The following is a 22,629-nucleotide window of genomic DNA, read 5'->3' as shown; positions in this document are numbered from 1 at the left end:
AAATATCCCGGCAGTGATGCAGTGAAAGAGGCAGTGAAGAGATGGGCGCTATCTCTGGGAAAGGAATTCAGAGTTGCGAGGTCTAGCATGAGTGTGTATGATGTGGTATGTGTTAAGGAAGGCTGTCCATGGCGTGTTCATGCATACAAGGACTCATTTAAGAATTATTGAAAAGTGACCATTGTTGTTGAGCATACTTGTTTACTGGACGATGTGTTGAAGGCCCATAGGAACATGACAACAGTATTCGTAGCCTCTGAAATTTATGCAATGCTAATGGAGAAAATACATTTGGAGCCGAAGATTATAATCAGACATATGGAGCTCAAATATCATTTCACCATTTTCTATGCTAAGGCCTGACAGGCAAAATACAGGGCGTTCGAAATGAGGTTTAGCACGTATGAGGCCTCATATGATAACTTACCTAGTTTGCTCGCAACAATTGTGCAGAGAAATCAGGAAAGTGCCTATAGTATAAAGGAAATTCCTAACAACTCTGGAGGTCCAAGAATACTTCAGCGTGCCTTCTTTTGCCTTGGTGCATGTGTGAAGGTATTTCAATTTTGCCTACCAATATTGTGCATAGATGGTACTTGCTTGACTGGGAAATATAAAGGTACGATACTGACAGGCATCGGAGTTGATGGAAACAATCAATTGTTACCTGTTACTTTTGCATTTGTGGAAAGTGAGAACATAGAAAGTTGGTTTTGGTTCCTGAAACTTGTGAAGCAACATGTGGTGGTTGGCAGACCTAATGTGTGCCTAATCAGTGATAGGCATGCTGAAATTTTGCATGCAATTGATCGTCTGCAGAATGATGGGGGACATCCACCCCAATATGGCCTGACGTACACAACCGTTGGTGCCTGAGGCACATTGGTGCAAACTTCCATGACCATTTCAAGAATAAGTACCTTATGGATCATTTCAAGAGGCTTGCCTCTCAGAATCAGAAGCGGAAGTTCAAAACTCTATGAAAGATGCTTGATAGGTTGACTGCAAAGCTCACTGGGGACGAAACAGATCCACCGAGGTCAAGGCCTTTTTTGATTGGATTCGTGATGTGCCTAAGCAAAAGTAGGCTCTATTATATGATACTGATGGTAGGCGCTATGGAATATAGATGACCAACAATTCAGAGTCCTACAATATGATTATGCGAGGAGTACGGTCCTTGCCGCTAGTTGGTATTGTTGAATTCATCATCTACGGTTGTGCAAAGTATTTCAGGAAACGTTACATGGCTGTCAGTCCAACTTTAAATAACCCAACAATACTATTTGGGTATGTAATGACACAGTAAATGGAGGATAAGATTAAAAAGTTACTGGAGCACGATGTTAAAGTCATAAGGACTCGGGAGCAAAAGTTCCAGGTTACATGCAAAGGTAGGGCTCATAGTGGTCTGCTAAGAAACAGAGCGGTGCATGAATGTGTTCTTGCGCACGATGGGAGTATTCATTGTTCATGCTACAAACCAACTTTGTTGCACAAGCCGTGCTCGCATGTCATTGCAGCATGTAGGGAGGCAGGTGTGCAACCTGGATCATTTGTATCCTTGTACTATACAAAGCAGTCAATCGCAGCGATATTGAATCATGAAGTGTATGGGTACGCGACGGTGGGGACCTTCATAGAGGAAAATACGAGTAAAGTTTACATTCCTGATCTTGAGACGAAAATACATCATCCTGGGCATAGAAGGACCCATCGGATCCGTAATGGGATGGACGAGGCGGAAGCCCGCAGGTCACAGAAATGTTGTACTAGTTGTGGTGGTTTTGGTCATAGCTACAAGAGGTGTCCCCTGATGGATGTACCTGGAACTGCCGAGGCGGGTCCATCTGGAAATCCCACTGATGGCGCACCATCGGACTTTAGAGCGTCATCTGCGCGTCATTCACGTTCCAGGCCCTAATTACTTAGTGTTATTATAACAACAGGTACTATGATGTTATCGAATATGTTTCTCCATTGTACAATATGTAACTAATTCAACATGCAGGTATGGCCGAGGGTTACCCACCGACCCCTGAGCTGCTCGACGTAGCTATAGACTCTGGGCACAGTCTTTCCAGATCGCGTGCGAGCATAAGCACCTAATTGTATTGCGGCCACGTCCACCAGCAGAGCTTCTCCGCGTGGATGACCATTGGATTCCGAGGTAACTTCATGATTTTGAAAATGATAACTCAGTATGTTTATTATTTTTCTCTTACATATTTATTGGTTATTGTTCTTCTGATACAAGTTGCTCAGTGCTGGTCTTCTTGCTTTCGCACATCTCGTCGATGGCGGTTCGAGGATAGGCCTCGACAGATCCCTGTTGACCGCGCTGGTTGACAGGTGGAGGCCTGAGACGCACACGTTCCACCTCCCATGCGGGGAGATGGCACCGACCCTACAAGACGTGTCATTCCTACTTGGTCTACCACTAGTTGGGGAGGCTATAGGACTCCGCGTGATTCTGACTACGTGGATGCACGACCTACAGGCACGGTTCGCGGATGTGGACCTCCAGCATGAGTATAGGCCCATCGCCCCACATCCCACGTTCGCACGTGGGCCATCGAAGAGGTGGCTCTTGCAGTTCTAGATTACTTTGTTAACTCCATCTCAGTATGTTATACTTAGCAATTACATTTTTTTGTAGTTTTACTTACCAATTGCTTCATTTATGCATGCGCATATATTGGAGGATGATGCTGACAAGGATAGTGTGTCCAGATCGCTTGAGGCGTACCTGTTGTGGCTCTTCGACTACATAATGTTCAACAACAGCCATGGCAACTCTGTCGACAAGATCCTCATTGACTACACACGGGAGATTGCCGATTCTGACCCAGAGAAGGACGTGCCGTTGTATAGTTGGGGCTCTGCAGTTCTTGCAGCCACGTACCATGGACTATGTGAAAATTGCATGAAGTCTGACAGTAACGGGATCCTCACGGGATGCCCACTTCTGCTACAGTTGTGGTCGTATGAGAGGTTGGTCGTTGGTCGCCCTATGGTCAGCTTTGTACAGTACGCTAAGTTCTACGAGCACGGCGATGAGGATAGCCGGCCCACAATGGGTACCCTCTAATTGTGGCGCCAGGTACGTTCCGGTTCTTTCAGTTCGTTTACAATTTCAATTCATTGTTATATGCATTGTTGTGTTCATTTACAATTGACATTAACTTACAATTTGCTGAGGTTTTGGGCTCATATACAGACAAGTCGGTCGTATCCTGACTTCATCAGGGAGCTTGATTAGCTACAGCCTGATGACGTTATCTGATAGCCATACACAACGTCAGCCATTACCGCGCGAGCTCCACTGAGACTTTCTGCGTGGTGCGGGGAGAACCCCGACTTGTGGCTCACGACGGCGGGCTTGGTTTACGACATATTTGTTGAGCCGCACTGCCTGGACCGAGTGATGAGGCAGTTTGGTCTGCGACAGGCATTTCATTTACCGGCCCCACTGCACCGGGTTCCACGACATGAGCACGGGTAACAATTGTCTCTTTCTACTCACATATATGTCCATGATTACAATGTTCTTACAAATGTTGTGCCTGCTGTAGGTTGAGTAGGTTAGGACAGCCATGCAACGATACGTGGATCAACAAGTTGCAGCCATGGGTCGATCTGTGAGATAACGCGGATGACGACGTCGTGCAGCCTACCGGACCCTACGTACCGTCGTTCTTTCATACTTATCTCACATGGTACTTTCCTCGGACTCGCCCTCGGATCACGTTTGTTGACTTGCACCTTCAGCTACACATGACGAGTTTGCAGGATGGATATGCCTATCACTGGGATGAGGCACTCGCAGGAGTGGTAAGTTTCATATGTTAGCACGCACTTAATGTTCAACTTAAGTATAGTGCTAAGGTAATTATTATTTGGCTGCAGGTACAGGTTGCCCTTCGACTTAACAACAATTGTGAGTGTGCATTACTAAGGATACAAGGCAACAACCCAATGATCCAGATAGAGCAGAGAGAGATGTGGACCCGGGCACGAGATGCCTCTCGGTACGTACTCAACACCCTTGGACAACCTCCGCAGTCTGAGTCCTCACAGGGTTCGTCACATCCACCGTCTTCGGACTATAGTAGTTGGCGTCTTTCCCCACCTCCAGTTATGCCGTACGCCATAGGTAAGCTTTACGAACATTACACTTTAATATGCCATTGTATTATGCACACATGTATTAACTTATTGTTTTAACAGGACCGCACGTCCCTATGGGACCTCCACCGTACTTGCCGATGGGACATCCACCGTATATGGGAGCCGGTCCATCACACGCTACCGATGCCGAGTTCGTGGGACAGTACTCCGATGGAGATACTACCTTCATCATGGAGGATCTATTTCGAGGCGAGTTCACTAACGATTTCGACATCATTGGGTCATCATAGTTGGGAGGGGCCCCGCTACACCCATCGTAGGACGTGCCTACACAGACCCCCGTGGCTGGCTCACGTCCTCAGCGCGCCGCAGGTTTCCCAGATCGTTTCACCTACTCCGCAGGTCACGTTCACGCACATCAGCGTGGAAAGAGGGACCGTACTCATAGGAGTGGTTAGATGTGTCCCCATGTATAAGTTTAGACGTAGTTGTGGTGGTCGAATGAGTAATGGACATTTAATATGGCATGACAGTGTTCTTTGCTATTTCTAGTTATGTTACTTGCATATTTTTTGTACTTATTTCCAATTATCCACAATTTATGTACCCTCCTCTCTCATATTCCAATTTGAGCACCAGAAATCAACAAAGCACCACCAAAAATGGACGCTCCAGCAGAGAGAGGACGTGGGAGAGGCCGTGGGAGGGGTCAAGGAGGGGATCACCACCACCAATCTACGAGTGCATCGTTTACATGGACGCTATAGAAGATCGCAAATGTGTTGACTGCTTGTTTGCAAGTGTTTAGGGGAGACAACGATGATCCGTTTCTGGAAAAAAATATCAGGAAGGCTTTTATCAAAGCTGAATGCAACCTCTACATTTGATGCATATCCATCTGGAGAAGTTTTGACCACAGAAGCTCTAAGGGGCCTTTTGAATGAGTATCATGAAAAGTACAGGAAGATATGTGCTATTGCTGAACTTCCTTATAGCGGGTTTTCTAGCACGGAATACAAGATTCTGATGTTACCCTCTGACCATGAGAAACATGTGCAAGTATGGTGTCTTTAAATCATGCTTCTACTATATTTTATTTTAGAAACTATAATATTCATGTTATAGTCTATTGATGTAGGAACATCCGGAGGATGATGAGTTGATAAACAAGTATATCCCTAATTTTATACCTATGTACGTGATGTTTGGTGGTGGTGTAATGCCTAGATGTTCGAGAGGAACACGAGGGAGACGCAGAGTTGTTCAAGGTAGATCTCATGTGCGTGAGCCAGAAGGTGGGAGACACACCAGGTCATCTAGTGGTAGTGCAAATGGAGCCACCGTGCGAGGAGTTAAGTTTAATGATGATTTCATGCCAATGTCCCCTCCCCGCAGGCCTCCGTCGCCAGAGAATCCTGATGATTACAAACGCGAACCTTTATTTGAACCACTCCCACCTCCTACTGCTTTTCCACCTTTCGGTCCACGACACCCACCTCACTATCGTTTTTTTAGTTCGGCAAGTCTTTCTATGATTATGTATGTCAAGTTAATGTATGTTTAATGTGTTGTAAAATTTTTAGTTCCATCTAATTATCGTATTGTAGTTGGGCAAGTCTACCTATGCTTATGTATGCCAAGTTTATGTAGGGTAGGGGGGCCTCAAGCATGGTGGGTGGCCTGACGCCCTGTGGTGGGGCGCCAAATACCTGGCGCCCCGCGCCCGGTGGGGGCGCCAGGGGCCCAAGGATCTGTTTGCAATACTTTTTATAATTTTTTCTCGCATCGGGGTCCTTGGCGACTCTAGTGTCCGCTGGCTGAGCGCCTGGGGCTATTTTTATATTTTTCTTTTTTACCGTATTATTCTAAAAGAATATTAAAAAAAATCTAAAAATAAGAAAAAAGACACATTTTTTTCTAGAGGGGCCGTGGGCCAATGAGTTGACCGTTCCGACGGCCTGGCCGGGCCGGCAACGTGCGAGCTGGTTCATGGGCTGAATTCAGAAGCCTGTCTGCTAATTTGTTTCGCATCAAATGCAATCCGGATTAGAAGTGGACCGTATTTTTTATGTCCAATTTTTTTTTTATACAATCAGAGTGTAATGAACTTTTTTTTGGGAACCATAAGCTAATCTTTACGCCCTCGGGTAAAAGGCAAATTTCTTTTCTACTAATGTATTGTGATTCCTTTCTATTTATTTTTGGGGTGGGGGTGGGGGGGGGGGGGGTAGGCTAAACAAACGATCAATATCTCGATCGTAATTCTCACCTCGGCTGGATTTCCCAAACGGGAGCTTTATAATTTGCTAAGCGAGGTACTCCTCCTGATTACTAAACAAAACATGAATGGAGGATTATTGGAGATGCATCATCATTAGCGGGCGTGTTTTTATGAAAAGCCGACCCAATTAGTGGAAGGTGGCATGGCAAGTCAACTATCGTTGGGAAGGCGTGAGACCGCACCAAATTGGCACTTCTTTTAGCATATTTTATTTTATATATGGCATTAGTTCATAATATAATTAGCACGAAACTTTGTCGGGCAATTCCACTTGGAAAATAAAAAAAATCCAGTGGCGAATGGAAGCATGGAGCTGTTGTTGTTTTGCTGAAAAGGACAAGAACATTTCTCTAGTCTACTTTCGCTACGTATTGCGAAAAAAACACGAAAGCTTGGACGCTGAAGAACATCTCTTTCGTTCCTAGCTCCTACTAGGTCCCAACTCCCAAACAGTACTGAGACAGTGAGCTGCGTGTGCTTCATCAATTCATTTCCATGATGATTGCCAAAAACCACGAACTTTTGGTGCTTTTATGCGCAAGCGAACCTGAGGTCATCGAAGAAGTGACATGTTGATTACTTTTTTGAAAGCGATATGCTGATTTTTGAAACGAGACTAGCTTTTTTTTTAAAAAAAAGGTGAAATTGAGAGTGATTCGAGAATCGCTTGTTTCGATGTGGACGTGACTCCAGATCCCGCACAAATATCCCATCAGATATTCAGATCCCTTTGTCCTCTTTGGAAAGTGTTGCTGGTCAAGCCGTAGCAGCCGGCACCAACTGCGAGGGAGGACAGGGTTAACAATTTCAACGAAATTTCGCTGAAATTTCGAGAATTTTTTTGTTTCCGCTAGTTACCGGGAAAAGAAATTTCGATATTTTCTGTTTTGAATTTGGAAAATTCAAAAAAATTTGTAAAAAATTGGAAAAAATATGATAAAAAACCAGGTGTTTTTATAAGCAAATAGGACTAGAACACACTCAAATCTAAGATCATTTGCTAGGCTAAAATTAACATTTGAAACTGTAATTTGAATAACTCGTCATTTCATGTGCAAAATTTTGTTTTCTCCCCTCAACTTCAACTAGACTTTGGTTTATCATGATGTTGGTGAGGTACCTATTCAATTTCATATGCATACCTACATCGGTTTAAAAGTTATTTAACACCTTTGGAGTGTTGATGCTATGTGGACATGCTTATATGGTTGTGTTGGATATATTGTGTGTGAAACATATAATATGCACTCTGAACTGTGATATGCGCAACATGTCAAAATTTTCAATTTTTTCTGTTATTTCCTCTCAAAACAAGATTTTCCATTTCACAAACAGCGAATTTCGCACTCTGGACACCAAATTTCGGCCGAAATCACCGAAATTTCGACGGTATACATCGGAATTTCGTTTTTTCACTACTACAAAACAGGCCTTTGTTTCAGGCCATTTATCCCGACAGTTTTGGGCACGGGACAATAGGTGGCTTTTGTTCCGGGTCCAACGGCTAGCCGGGCCAGCGGGGGACAGGGGCCTTTTGTCCCGGTTGGAGCCACCAACCGGGACCAATGGCTAAGATTCTATCCCGGTTGAAACAACAGCCCGGGACAAAAGGTGATGATCGGCCTCTCCTCTTGATAGTTTCGAAGTCTGTGGCTCCTCTCTGCCACTCATTTCTCTACTTCTCCTCTCTCTCTACCTTATCCCTCTCTCTGTCTTGCTAGCGCGAGCAGCAGGACGCGGGCCGCCGTCGACCGCATAGCGCACAGCAGGCCGCGAGCTGCCGCCGGCCGCGGAGGCGCGCGAGCCACCGTTGGCAGCCGCGGAGCGGGCTGCCGCGGAGCGCGCGAGCAGCTGGCCGCGGGCCGCCGTCGACCGCGCAGCAGGCCGCGAGCTGCCGCCGGCCGCGGAGGCGCGCGAGCAGCTGGCCGCGGGCCGTCGACCGCGCAGCAGGCCGCGAGCTGCCGCCGGCCGCGGAGGCGCACGAGCCACCGCTGGCTGCCGTGGAGCGGGCTGCCGCGGAGTGCACGAGCAGCTGGCCGCGGGCCGCCGCCGGCCATGCAGCGCGCGAGCCACCGCCGTGGTGGTGGGCATCGGCCGCCACGGAGCGCGCGGACGCCGTGAGGAGCTGGCCGCGGGCCGGCCGCCGCCGCCGACACGAAGCGCGCGGGCCCGCCACCACCACAAAGCACGAAGCTTACTGCCGCGCAGAGCGGGCCGCCACCGGCCACTGCGGCGGGAGCGCTCGAGCAGCGGGCGCCGGGCGCCGCGGGAGCCGTCCGTCAGTTTTTTTCTTACTTTTTAGAAATAGAGATGCTTATCGGATTGTATGGATTGTATCTTGTGATCGATTGTTTGAATGATTTGCTGGATCTATTGATTTTGTATGGTCGATTCAATATTTGGTGATTGATTCTTTGAATAATTTGTTGACACTATTGGTGGGGATGCAAGGGGAATGGGACGGGATGCAAGCCGCGTGGACGGGCTGGCCAAACTCCGGTGGGCGGCGCGGCCAGACCCGGCGAGCGGCGGCGCGGCCAGACCCGGCGAGCGGCGGCGCGTACGGGCTCGTTGATGGAGGCTGATTTTTTTTATTGTGAAAAATTACATTTGTCTCGGTTCTATAGCCGTCTGGATAAAATGTCGGACACATTTATCTCAGACGAGCAGTCCCGGTTAAAAAACCGGGACAAAAGCCCCTTACCAACCGGGACTATATGCACTTTCTGTAGTAGTGTTTGAATTCAAATTCCCTCTCCGTTCGGAAATAGCGAAATTCGACGAAATTTCGGCCGAAATTTCGTTTCCGGCAACTACCGGGATTTCATCGAAAAACGAAAATGGTTAACCCTGGGGAGGACTAGCAGCATATGGCCCGTTCGTGCCACGTCGGATCGTGGTCAGACTCCGTCCGCCGGCTGCTCCCCCGCCCACGAAAGCCGCCCGCCGGCGACTAAGAAACGCCCCATTTCAAGGAAATTTCCTTCTGAAAACATCGTTCTTTTTATGATGAGATCCTTCTGAAAACATTCCAAAGCAAGACTGATAACCCTTTCGTCTTATCTTAATCCTATCCTGAGCATAATCCTACCTCTTTTGGGCGGGTAATCATAATCCTGCTTTTGATTGCCAAGAGTAAAGCAGTATTAGGAGAGGAAATCCATATACAAGTATATTGGTGATGGGAAATCCACTTACCGTGGTGATGGATAGGATCATATTGGTTATATCTAAAGGTGATATCTTTCCTATAGATCATAAACATTTCTTTGTTCAGATTGTAGCTCCAATTTCAAGAACATCTAGTACGGTTAAAAAAATGTAAATGCACGGATAGTGATTTACATGTACTTGTGAGATCCTCCGAAACATGAGTTTTGTTTTTTAAATTGGTCGAGAAAAGAGCTAACACTCGCTCCGAAACTCCGAAAATGTGCGGAATCCGCGTAAAACCTGCATCAAACTTCATCAAAACTGAAACCTCATCAGAACTGTTTTGAGTTCCCAAAAGTTTGAGAAGATCCTCATGGTGGCTGCTCCATCTCCTAAAAGTCTTTTGGCATCTGTTTGTGCACTTTTTCTTTTAGGTTATGTTTGTGTACATTTAAATAAGGCAAGAAATATTTTTTCCTTGGTCTTTTTAAGGCCTGGCCCGAAGCCCATCTCGTTCGTTGAGCGGCGACGGGTAGGCAAGCAATTTCTTCCTCCCCCAATTTTTGGAGGCTGTCCACCGCGCACCACACCACACCACCATCACCACCCCTGCGCGCCGCGCTCACCTCTCGATCCAGATCCACCCGCCCCATCCCCCGTCTCCGGCGGCCGCCCTCCCCTCCACCGGCGCGCACCGAGGACCCCCTCGGGCTCTCCTCCCACCGGTAATGCCGACGGGCCTTCCCCCATTGTCCTGTCTGCCGCGAATCCTGAGCTGATGCAAGTTTTTTTCCCCCTCCCCCTCCTCAGCGCGGGATCCCGATCGATCAGGAGGCACGGCGGCGGGGAACCATGAAGCGCGTGTCGTCGCACGTGTCGCTGGCCTCGGAGGCGGAGATCAACCTGGACCTGTCGCGGCTGATCATCGACAAGCCGCGGTTCGCGCTGGAGCGGAAGCGCTCCTTCGACGAGCAGTCATGGAGCGAGCTCTCCCACCGCCAGAACGACGGCTTCGACAGCGTGCTGCAGTCGCCGGCCTTCCCCTCGGGGGGATTCGACTCGCCCTTCTCCGTGGCCACGCACTTCGGCGGCGGCCCGCACCCGCTCGTCAACGAGGCATGGGAGGCGCTCAGGAAGTCGGTCGTCTACTTCCGCGGACAGCCGGTCGGGACGATTGCCGCCTTGGATCACGCGTCCGAGGAAGTGCTCAATTATGATCAGGTAAAAATCAAGTTTTGCGAAAGCAGAGGAATCTTTTTTTTTTTTAGCATTCTGGTTTCTGTTCTTTGGACAGACATCGCGTTAGAAATCAACCAGTACTCCAGAATGTGTCCGCTTGCCTAGTTAGCTGTTTCGCTCATTGGGTCTCAAGACATTGCTACCTTTACTTTGATCAGTTGACCTTTAACTTCGTACTGCCATGCCTTTATTTTTCAGCCTATTTTGTAACACTTGTGTAGTAATATGCGATGAATCTGTCATGTACTCATGTAGGTTGCACATTGTTTGTCACGCACTCCCGTTTCATTCTGTCACTGTCATGACTTGTAGATGCAACAAGATTTTGACTTTAGTTCTGCATTTTCTGAGATTATTAATTGATAAATTGGCCTTTTGTTATCTATCATTGTGGGATATGAGAAGTAAGCAATTTAGGATCTTTGGTTGCTTTGTAGCTGGAATTTTCTTGTATTTCAGTTTTTGGTTGTTTCCTTTAAAGATTTAATATCTGATGATGCTGTGCTGATTTTTCCCTTGCTATTGCAGGTTTTCGTGAGAGATTTCGTTCCCAGTGCATTGGCTTTTCTAATGAACAATGAGACTGATATAGTGAAGAATTTCCTCTTGAAAACTCTTCACCTTCAGAGCTCAGAAAAAATGGTAGACCGGTTCAAGCTTGGTGCTGGAGCGATGCCTGCAAGTTTCAAGGTGGACCGGAATAAAAACAGAAACACTGAAACCTTAGTTGCTGATTTTGGTGAGAGTGCAATCGGCAGGGTGGCACCAGTTGACTCAGGATTTTGGTGGATTATTCTCCTCCGGGCATATACAAAGTACACTGGAGATGTTAGTTTGGCAGAATCACCTGACTGCCAGAAGTGCATGAGGTTGATATTGAATCTCTGCTTATCCGAAGGATTTGATACATTCCCAACTCTGCTTTGCACGGATGGCTGCTCAATGATTGATCGTCGAATGGTAGGATCATTTCACCTTGATCTAATTCATATTTAGATGCATGTCAATAGAATCAGTCCTTATCAGTTGAGGTGGCAATGGGATTGTTGGGTTCTGCATGTTCTTCTGTAATCAAAGGATCATTTCCTGTTTCTTTGAACAAAATTTAGAGGGATGGCCTCAGATGGTCAACAAATGCTGATGGGGTGACAGTGGCTATAGATCCTAATTTTTGAGAACTTTCTAATTTTCAAGTTTTTATGGTAGCTGCACGTATTTTCATACTACATGCAACCAAATTTGAAAGGCAATATTGTACAGCCTTACAGTGGGGCAAGAATGTGCATAGTCCTTGCAGAAGTAGAAGCAGATAATACTGGCAAAAAGGGCAATCTCTAGTACAACCCTACAAGTTCTGTTGTTGTTTGTTCTACTTTTGAATTACATTTTAGTTGGAAATGAAGATGCCCATCAGCACATGATTGTGATTACTACATTTTTCAGGGTATATATGGTTATCCAATTGAGATCCAAGCTCTATTTTATATGGCATTAAGATGTGCTCTCCAAATGCTCAAGCCAGAGGGTGAAGGGAAGGAATTCATAGAGAAGATAGGACAACGGCTACATGCACTAACCTACCACATGAGGAATTATTTCTGGCTAGATTTTCACCAACTGAATAACATATACAGATACAAAACAGAAGAGTATTCCCACACTGCTGTGAACAAGTTTAATGTCATACCGGATTCAATTCCTGATTGGGTGTTTGATTTCATGCCATGCCGAGGAGGCTACTTTCTTGGCAACGTCAGCCCTGCTATGATGGACTTCAGGTGGTTTGCCCTTGGAAATTGCATTGCAATCGTATCATCTCTAGCTACTCCAGAACAATCAGTTGCTATAATGGATCTGATCGAGGAGCGGTGGGATGAGCTAGTTGGTGAGATGCCTCTGAAGATATGCTATCCTGCTATCGAGAATCATGAGTGGAGAATTATCACTGGATGTGACCCCAAGAACACCCGGTGGAGTTACCACAATGGAGGATCATGGCCAGGTATTGCCTCTATTTGCATTGTGTGTTTTGTGATGTTTGGGTTAATTCTTGAAAAAATAGCAGTCATTTCTGTATCACGTGTTTCATTAGTGATTAGGCAAGCCGCAGGCATGTATTAATTATTGTTCCAGAATGAAGATTGCAAGTCCGGGTAAAGGAGCAGGGTTGCGTTAGGTTTTGGCAAACCAGCATAAAAAATAGCCACTCTAATGGATTTGAAATCCACAAGAAACTCGTTGAGGCGTAACCCTCTTAGCGACGCGCTACATCGGAACCCGGGTGTGGTGATAAATGGGCAAGGGCCGGGTTGCCATCCCCCCAAGGGCGCGTCGTATCGTGACTTGGGTACGATGATAAGTGAGCAAGGGTCGGGTCGTCACCTGAATGACGCGCTACATCTACGTCCGGGTGTAGTGAAAAATGAGCAAGGGTCTTCGCACTTCCCTTGACGGGTGCGAAGGGTAAGGAAGCTAGCCGAGCCAACTAGGATTCGTATAGGTAGCTGGAACGTAGGGTCCCTAACGGGTAAGTTGCGAGAGTTAGTTGATGCAGCAATTAGGAGGCGTGTAAATATTCTATGCGTTCAGGAGACTAAATGGAAGGGCCAGAAGGCGAAGGAGGTTGATGATACTGGCTTCAAGTTTTGGTACACGGGAGCAACTCCAGGTAGGAATGGTGTAGGCATCTTGATTGATAAGAGCCTTAAGGATGGAGTCGTAGAGGTTAGAAGGCAAGGCGACCGGTCTATCCTAATCCGGTTGGTAGTTGGAGATTTGGTTTTGAATGTGATCAGTGCCTATGCCCTTCAGGTAAGCCTTAGTGAGAGCACTAAGATGCAGTTTTGGGAAGATCTAGATAGCATGGTTAGTACCGTGCCTACCAGCAAGAAACTCTTCATAGGAGATCTCAACGGCCATGTGGGTGCGACTAATGTAGGGTTCGAGCGAGTGCACGGGGGTTTTGGGTATGGTAGCAGGAGTCAAGAGGGGGAGGATGTGTTGAACTTTCCGTTAGCCTACGACTTGTTGATAGCGGATACTGTGTTTAAGAAGAGGGAATCCCATTTTGTGACGTTTCGTAGTGGACAACACTCGAGCCAGATCGACTTTATCCTTGCTAGGAGGGAGGATAGACGTGATTGCTTAGATTGTAAGGTGATACCTGGGGAGTGTGTTGTCCCTCAACACAAGCTTGTGGTGGCGGACTTTCGTCTTCGGGTACGTGTCCACCGGGACAAACGTGCCAAGATTGCGAGAACAAAGTGGTGGAAGCTTAGAGGGGAAGCGGCACAAGCGTTTAAGGAAAGGATGCTAGGTGAGGGGCCTTGGGAAGAAGAAGAAGACGCAGATGACATGTGGCTAAAGATGTCAACATGTGTTCGGAAGGTAGCCTCAGAGGTGTTTGGCGTGAGTAGGGGAGGCAAACAGGAGGGGAAAGACACCTGGTGGGGGAACGACAAGGTGCAAAGGGCTATTAAGGAGAAGAAGTAGTGTTTCAAGCACCTCCACCTTGACAAGAGTGCAGCCAACATCGAGGGCTATAAATTAGCGAAGAGGGTTGCAAAGCGAGCTGTGAGTGTAGCAAATGGTAAGGCGTATGATGACCTGTATCAGCGGCTAGGCACGAAAGAAGGGGAGAATGACATTTATAGGATGGCTAGGATCCGCGAGCGGAAGACAAGGGACATCAATCAAATCAAATGCATTAAGGATGGGACAGATCGACTGTTAGTGAAGGATGAGGAGATCATGGATAGATGGAGAGAGTACTTCGACAAGTTGTTTAATGGGAAGAGTGAGAGCCCTACCCTTGAGTTAGATGACTCTTTTGACGACACCAATAGACGTTTTGTGAGGAGAATTTAGGAGGTAGAGATCGGGGAGGCTTTGAAGAGGATGAAGGGAGGTAAAGCGATGGGCCCTGATGGTATCCCCATTGAGATGTGGAGATGACTAGGAGATAGAGCAATAGTATGGCTAACTAAGCTTTTTAATCTTATTTTTCGGTCAAACAAGATGCCGGAAGAATGGAGAAGTATATTAGTACATATCTTCAAAAATAAGGGCGATGTTCAAAGTTGTACTAACTACCGTGGGATTAAGCTGATGAGCCATACGATGAAGCTTTGGGAGAGGGTTATCGAGCATCGCCTAAGAAGAGTGACAAGTGTGACCCAAAACCAATTTGGGTTCATGCCTGGAAGGTCAACCATGGAGGCGATTTTCTTAATACGACAATTGATGGAGAGATATAGGGAGCAGAAGAAGGACTTGCACATGGTCTTCATTGATCTTGAGAAGGCATATGACAAAGTACCGAGAAATATCATGTGGTGGGTCTTGGAGAAGCACAAAGTCCCAACTAAGTACATTACCCTCATTAAGGATATGTACAAGGATGCGACGACGTTTGTCCGGACATGTGATGGCAACACCACTGACTTTCCTATTAACATAGGCCTACACCAAGGGTCAGCATTGAGCCCTTATTTATTTGTTTTAGTGATAGATGAGGTCACAAGGGATATACAAGGTGAGATCCCTTGGTGTATGCTCTTTGCTGATGATGTGGTGCTAGTTGACGAGAGTAGGGCAGGGGTTAATAGGAAGTTAGAGCTGTGGAGACGCACGTTAGAGTCGAAAGGGTTCAGACTTAGTAGGACCAAGACCGAGTACGTGATGTGCGATTTCAGCGCGACTAGGCATGAGGGGGGGAGACGTTAGTCTAGATGGGTAAGTGGTGGTCCAGAAGGATACTTTTCGGTATTTAGGATCGGTGCTACAAAAGGATGGCGACATTGATGAAGATGTTAGGCATAGAATTTTAGCTGGCTGGTTGAAATGGCGGCAAGCTTCTGGCATCCTTTGTGACAAGAGGGTGCCACAAAAGCTAAAAGGCAAATTCTATAGGACAGTAATTCGTCCGGCGATGTTATACGGTGCTGAATGTTGGCCTACAAAAAGGCGACATGTCCAGCAACTGAGTGTAGCAGAGATGCGGATGTTGCGGTGGTTTTGCGGCCACACAAGGAGGGATAGAGTCCGGAACGAAGTTATTCGGGATAGGGTCAGGGTGGCACCAACTGAGGAGAAACTTACCCAGCAGCGGCTGAGATGGTTTGGACATGTCCAACGAAGGCCTCCTGAGGCGCCGGTGCGTAATGGGGTTCTTGAGCGGGTCGATAATCTAAAGAGGGGTAGAGGTAGAACTAAACTGACGTGGGATGAGTCGGTTAAGAGAGACCTTAAGGATTGGAATATTTCTAAAGAGATAGCTTTGGATAAAAGCGCTTGGAGACTAGCTATCAATGTGCCTGAACCTTGAACTTATTTCTTTCGGGTTTCATCTCTAGCCTACCCCAACTTGCTTGGGAAAAAGGCTATGTTGTTGTTGTTGCAATGAAGATTGCAAGTTCATTCATCATAAAACTGTAAAAAGGGTATTAACTAAAATCTGTTCTGAAACTGATGACATAATGAACTTGTGTATGCACTCAATATAAAAAAAATGTTTGGTCTAACAATCTTTGATAACATGCAGTACTTTTCATGCTACTTCTATAAAAAGGCACTTGTTAGCTAGGTCTTCTGAATATTTTCCATTTTCTCTTCATATGCTTACCATGGCATGAGCAGAGTAGAAACAGTGCTTCACTGCTTCCTGATGTATTCTAGAGGCAAACTCTGAGCTTCTGATTTCTTCAAAGCCTGTAAGTTTTTCATTCTCACTATTTTTTTTATCTGCAGTTCTTCTGTGGCTGCTGACAGCTGCCTGCATCAAGACTGGTCGGCCACAGATGGCAAAACGTGCGATAGAGCTTGCTGAGTCGAGGCTGCTCAAGGACGGCTGGCCTGAGTACTATGATGGCAAGCTGGGAAGATTCGTTGGTAAGCAGGCCAGGAAGTTCCAAACCTGGTCCATTGCCGGTTACCTCGTCGCCCGCATGATGCTGGAGGACCCATCAACGCTCATGATGATCTCCATGGAGGAGGACAGACCTGTGAAGCCGACAATGCGGCGGTCAGCATCATGGAATGCCTGAATGCTTGGTTAGCTGTTTCTGAACAACAACAACAATATAGCCTTTTTTCCAAAGCAAGTTGGGTTAGCTGTTTCTGAAGGAAAAAAAAAATCTGAGTCCAAAGCTACACAGATGATTTGTGATTTGTTCAGACTACAAAAGGTTCAACTTTGATCAGTTGAGCACTGTCAGTTAGGACAGAAGTGTATACCACAGAGGATCATAGGAGTTACACAAGATTTTGCCACTCATTTTGGGTTTCTTTGGAAACAATACCAAGGCTTCTGTTCAGTTTAAACTTTGATTTTGGAATGAGAAATAGCTGTTTATGCAAATGTTTCTTCTCTGTGTTTGTGCAGGGTTCGTATCCAGGGGTGGGGACATCCCAATGTATAAGGTTTCAATGTTTTAGAAATTTGTCAACAGTTTAATATCAAATTCGTCCAGAATGTCAAGAATCAAAATAGACAAGCAGTGTCCGTTTTATGATCACTGTATTTTTGAATTGCAATCAAAGGAATTTTGTTTCTCGAAGAACCACAATGAGATTTTATTGAAACATCGCAACATGTTTAATTAACTAATAAAATATCCTTTTAAATAAAATAAATTAAAATGAAATGAAAAAACAATGGGAGAAAGGGCACAGGTGGCGCCACCATCATTGGTCATTGGTCAATAAACAGAGGCCTACTCATCACCGAGCTCCAGCGTCACCGAAACCACGACCTTGGTTGCCGCCTGCACATCCACGGGCCTACGCCTCACAGTGTCTCCGGCCTCCTGACAGCGCCGCCGGTGAGCTCCAGCTTCTAGCCTTCTACTACAGCTGGTTGGGCGACGCTTCCGGCGACGAGTGCGATGAACAAAGAAAGGGGAAAACTTGTACGGCAAAAAATCAAGAACACAGAGCAAATCTTCGAGTAAGCGGCAGCAGAATTCACGAGAAAACAAAGAGAAATTCACGGATGGATATATGATTAAACATAATCGTTAGATGCCAGATGGACGCTCCAGATGACTTGATGAAGCGGTACTCTGCTGCACCGGTTTGCTGTGCTGGTTTCTGACGAAACTGAATAGCTGACAAACTGAAGAATGGCTTATTCAGATACCGGACTTCCCGACTCAAACTTAAGTGCTAATCAGCTATGCCTACACTGTCAACGGACAACCAAAGTACCGGCGAAACTCCAATGCTATAATCAGCACTACGGCACTGGGATTTCTTTATCAAAATTTCTCAAATTCGAGCTATTCCTGTTAAGCTCTAGGATCGCTACTGGTCAAACTAGATCGGGTTTGATCTTCTCTTCTCCTTCTATCTACTCGGGTAGATGAGTTCATGCCAGAGAGAGAGAGGGGTAGGCAGACACATACCTTCTGGGATAGCCGGAGTCGACACAGAGGCCATGGGTGCTGGGAGCGGTGGCGTGGTCGGCGCAGAGAGTCGACGCAGATGCCGGTAGCCATCGGGCCACCAACGGCACTGCCCTGGGACGGCGGCGTTGAGAGGCGAAGTCGTGGTGGCGTCGGCGAGGCTTCCCGCCGCTTACTGCGCTCCCCTTGATCGGGTTTGGGTCTGTTAGGTGGGTTTGTGGCGGCGGCGCGGCGAACCTGGTGCTGTGAGCCGCCCCGGCCTCACCTATTTATATGCGCAGCGCGACGGGCCCCACCAACCATGTAGGGTTGGGGCGCCCCCGATTAGGGCGCGTGGATCAAGCCCACGACGGGGCCGTTGGGCCTCCGCGTGGAGGGAGATCATCCCAACAATCTCCTCCTTGATCTCACTTTGTACTTTTCCTTTCCTTTTACTTTTATCGCTTCATCATAGATTTGTGTATAGAGCATGCCTTATCATCACGGTCAACTGTCGATAGACTTAACAGCTACAATACACGCCTCCAATCAGAAACAGATTCTTTAAACTTTTGGGCCATTATAGTCCAGAGATCATAGGCTGTCCCTTAACCCCATGCCGGCTACGTGTTCCTTGAATACGTTGGGTGGTAAGCCTTTCGTTAGCGGATCCGCGAGCATTTTCACTGTGCTTATATGCTCGAGACTTATAGTTTGATCTCGGACTTTATCTTTCACAACATAATATTTTATGTCAATGTGTTTGGCAGCACCACTTGACTTGTCGTGTGCATACGTTACTGCAGGCTCATTGTCGCAGTACAACTTTAGTTTAGAGATGTCGTCAACCACTTTTAGACCGGGTATGAACTTCTTAAGCTAGTTCACCTGCCCTGTAGCCTCATAACATGCAACAAACTCGGCATACATTGTGGACGATACAGTGACGGTTTGTTTGTAACTTTTCCACGATATTGCTCCCCCCGCGAGGGTGAACACATCCAGACGTGGATTTTGTCATCTCCTGCATAGTCGGAGTCTGAGTATCCCACGACACACAGAAATTCTGTTTTTTTTATGTCAACATGAGGCCTTTTGTTCCTTGCAAATAGCGCAGAACTTTCTTTACCAATTTCCAATGTTCTGGTCCTGGATTACTCTGGAATCTGCCAAGCAACCCGGTAACAAAAGCTAAGTCAGGGCACGTGCACACTTATGCATACTGTAAGCTTCCGGCAGCTGAAGCATATGGTACCATTTTCATTTGATCAATTTCATATTGATTTTTGGGACATTGAAATTCCCTATATCTGTCGCCCTTAACTATAGGAGCAAGTGAGGGACTGCATTTGTACATACTGTATTTCTTCAGGACCTTTTCTATATATGTCTTTTGCAATAGTCCTAATACCCCCTTAGATCTGTCTCGATGAATCTCGATTCCCAAAATGAATATCTCTTTACCAAGATCTTTCATCTCAAAATGTGAGGACAAGAAACTTTTCGTTTCCAGTAGCAGACTGACATCACCGCTCGCAAGCAAAATATCATCCACATACAGGATTAGGAAGATATACTTCCCATTCTTGAACTTTGCGTAAACACAATTGTCCTCCACATTTTCTTTAAACCCGAAACCTTTAATCGTCTTGTCAAACTTCAAGTACCACTGTCTTGAAGCTTGCTTTAAACCATAACTCGATTTCTTTAGACGACATCTCATCTTTTTTTTCCTTCCACGACAAAACCTTTCGGCTGTGCCATGTAAACACTTTCCTCCAGATCCCATTTAGGAATGCTATCTTTACATCCATCTGGTGCAATTTTAAATCATAATGAGCCATAAGAGCCATTATAATTTTGAAGAAATCTTTACAAGAGACTGGAGAAAATATCTCATTGTAATCAATCCCCTCTCTCTGTGTAAAGCCTTTTGCCACGAGTCATGTTTTAAATTTATCTATATTCCCTTGTGTCGGACCCCGTTTCCAAGATCCAATGTGCTTACCGTACCAGTCCCTGGATCAGTAACTGGTACGCACAGATACACAGAAATGGTACAGAAAGCCTATCATCGCATACAATATATAATAGAGTCTTATAGAAACCTTTATAAGGTTCTTACATAACGGCTCGTAGGCTGCGAACTTTTATTACACAGTGGAAGCTCTACGCAAACACCCAACACCACAAGCAAAAGTTTGGGTGTAGACGAAACCCTATCTAAGCGTCTTCGTCTATATCGAATTCACCTTCCGCGTCTTCTGCTGATGCATGGGGTAAGGCAAGGGAAGGCTTGGGTTTAGTTTTGCGGAAAAAGCTAATTTTTAATGCATGTGAGTGATTTGTGAAACCTCTTTGGAAAGAAGGGATACGAAATGAGTATATCCTTTTATGTAGGGTTTGGCCCTGGGGGAGATACTTCAATCCCGCCAGTTCCCGTGCTTAATAGCACAGTGGCATAATATGGCATTACAACACAGCTTTGCCCGATATCTCGGTATCCGAGTTCGGGAATCTTTACCAACCAACATTCACACACAGGAGCTCATGAAAACCTAATATTGTGACTTCACCATAGCATGCCAGAGACCGCAGGCACGGCTATCCAGATAGATTTAATCTCTGCAGAGTTTGTACACTTTATCCACATGATGTACTTGAGTTACGTCAAGTACAATTTGATCCCGCACCCACATAGGATATATAGCCCGCAACCACCACGGAACAACCAGGGGCCCAATAGCACACATCTAAAGGATATAGTTCATTTTATGACACGGTACGCCACACAGGTCCCGTGCCGGGCCAGACTCTGGTACGCCACACAGGTCCTAGGTCCGCTCCTAGTGTCCATTGCAGCCTGCCTCCAGGTGAATTGCGGCTTTAAGCCTATGGGTTCGTGACCAAGTCCGTCTTAGGTCGGACATGTGGTTGCACGAAACAAATACTAGGTGATGACCACAACGACAATCCTTATATGCTAGGGCAGACTCTCCATAGCATATGCACAAAGTAGGTGCATAGCCATGTCTTTCCCAGCTCAAAATAGTTTTAAAACCATTTATAAACTCATACGAGAAAATGTTGTTTTGAAAGTTTTGCGATAACGAAGCTTCTAGCCTAAGCATTTTGAAATAATAATTTTGACCTATGGTTATCAAGGGATCAGGGTGCTCAAAGATCAAGGAATGGCTTAATCAACAAGTTATGGGTAAACCCTAACCGTGAGAAAAATATTCTAAAAGGCACATCATGCACGAAATAAAAAAATCCAATTTAAATGGTGGTCATATTTTATATTTGCGGAAAATTCTGGGTTCAATATGATCAAGGAGGGGCGATAGGACTTGCCTTCAAACTCGTCATCTGGTTCTTCCACGTAGTCCGGGTCCTCGGTGTCATCGTTGAACGCGTCGCCTACACACGTACGTTGAACGTAACTAACGGCTCGGATGAACGTGATCAAACAATCAAGCAAACAACATTTGGAAATAAACTTTGATTTATGTGAATTTGGTATGGTTGCGTAGATCTTGATTTTAGAAAATTTTAGGGACAACAATCATCGAATTTGGATGAAAAATGAGAAAGTTACGGCTTAGGAAAGTTTTAAATCCTAGAAATTGTGAAACCAGGGAATATTCTATAGAATATCCTCGGTCCAGGGGCCTTTATGCAAAAACCAGGGACCTAAACATAAAAAAAAAACTAAACTTCCGGGGGTCTGGTTGTAAGAAACGGCCCAAGGACGACGGGTTCTATTTTTTAAAACTTCAGGGTTTAAACCGTAAAGTCAGGGACTTATTCCTAATTGTTTTTGAACTACGTTGGACTGCGGGTTGATTTCTAAAAGTTCAGGGGCTCTTTAGCAAACATGTCTGGGCGAACCGGTATCTTCTAATCTCGTGCGTTGATCTCAGATCGGACGGCTGGGATCGGTTCTGGGCGCGGGGCGGCGGCGCTCGGTCGCCGGGACCTTTGTCCTGCGGCGGCTCGCGGCGGAGCTCGCCGGAGTTCACCGAAAACGGTGCTCCGGGGGTCAAAACGGCTCGGGTTTATGTCGGGGAGGTTCAGCGCGACACGCGTAATTTACCTGGGCCAAGGGCGGGGCACGACGAGGCTCTGGGTAGTGCGGGCAAGGGGAGCGGCGGCTCTGCGCGGAGAGGCTCGCTGGCGTAAGCCGTTCGGGGCACGTCGGGGCTCGGTACCGGGGTTTAAGGGGTCAGGGAGTTCGCGCGGGACAGCAGTAGGCTCGGGCAAGGCTTGCGCGGGGTTCTGTTGCGCAGCAGTGAGCTCGCCATGGCAAGACCTCGACTGCGCGCGGCGATGTCATGCCGGCGCCGGTGTTCCGACCTGGGTAGGGCCTTAGCTGGCTCTGGGTCTAGCCTAGAAGCAAGAGCGGGTCGCGGCGAAGCTCACCTGGGTGTTGGATTGGGCAAT

The 22,629-nt window shown here is 46.6% G+C and overlaps 2 protein-coding genes across 3 annotated transcripts; both read left to right on the top strand.

Annotated features, from left to right (window-relative positions):
• The first annotated feature begins 3,582 nt into the window (after positions 1-3,582).
• LOC120646124 lies at positions 3,583-4,704 on the top strand. Its single transcript, XM_039922829.1, has 3 exons — positions 3,583-3,834; positions 3,910-4,156; positions 4,231-4,704. The coding sequence occupies exons 1-3, from the start codon at positions 3,778-3,780 to the stop codon at positions 4,419-4,421; spliced, it is 495 nt and encodes a 164-aa protein (XP_039778763.1). The 5' UTR covers positions 3,583-3,777; the 3' UTR covers positions 4,422-4,704.
• Positions 4,705-10,080: 5,376 nt separating this feature from the next.
• LOC120643792 (probable alkaline/neutral invertase F) lies at positions 10,081-17,162 on the top strand. Of its 2 annotated transcripts, none has more exons than XM_039920260.1 (5): positions 10,081-10,290; positions 10,376-10,786; positions 11,333-11,764; positions 12,248-12,806; positions 16,553-16,848. In XM_039920260.1, the coding sequence occupies exons 2-5, from the start codon at positions 10,418-10,420 to the stop codon at positions 16,846-16,848; spliced, it is 1,656 nt and encodes a 551-aa protein (XP_039776194.1). In that variant the 5' UTR covers positions 10,081-10,290; positions 10,376-10,417. The 2 variants fall into 2 exon arrangements, with proteins under 2 accessions (XP_039776194.1, XP_039776193.1); XM_039920259.1 differs by lacking the exon at positions 10,081-10,290 and adding an exon at positions 16,911-17,162 and having other exon boundaries at positions 10,418-10,786; positions 16,553-16,855.
• Positions 17,163-22,629: the final 5,467 nt, after the last annotated feature.

The sequence above is a fragment of the Panicum virgatum genome, chromosome 8K, assembly GCF_016808335.1.
Source record: "Panicum virgatum strain AP13 chromosome 8K, P.virgatum_v5, whole genome shotgun sequence".
NCBI classification, from domain to species: domain Eukaryota; kingdom Viridiplantae; phylum Streptophyta; class Magnoliopsida; order Poales; family Poaceae; genus Panicum; species Panicum virgatum.
Note: the sequence above shows the minus strand (reverse complement) of the source record. Positions and strands in the feature narration are given on the sequence as shown.

Coding starts and splice junctions, on each gene's coding strand:
- LOC120643792 (XM_039920259.1), top strand. CDS start 10,418: ATGAAGCGCGTGTCGTCGCACGTGTCGCTGGCCTCGGAGGCGGAGATC. Junction 10,787..11,332: donor AAGTGCTCAATTATGATCAG/GTAAAAATCAAG, acceptor TTGCTATTGCAG/GTTTTCGTGAGAGATTTCGT. Junction 11,765..12,247: donor CAATGATTGATCGTCGAATG/GTAGGATCATTT, acceptor TACATTTTTCAG/GGTATATATGGTTATCCAAT.
- LOC120646124 (XM_039922829.1), top strand. CDS start 3,778: ATGACGAGTTTGCAGGATGGATATGCCTATCACTGGGATGAGGCACTC. Junction 3,835..3,909: donor ATGAGGCACTCGCAGGAGTG/GTAAGTTTCATA, acceptor ATTTGGCTGCAG/GTACAGGTTGCCCTTCGACT. Junction 4,157..4,230: donor AGTTATGCCGTACGCCATAG/GTAAGCTTTACG, acceptor TTGTTTTAACAG/GACCGCACGTCCCTATGGGA.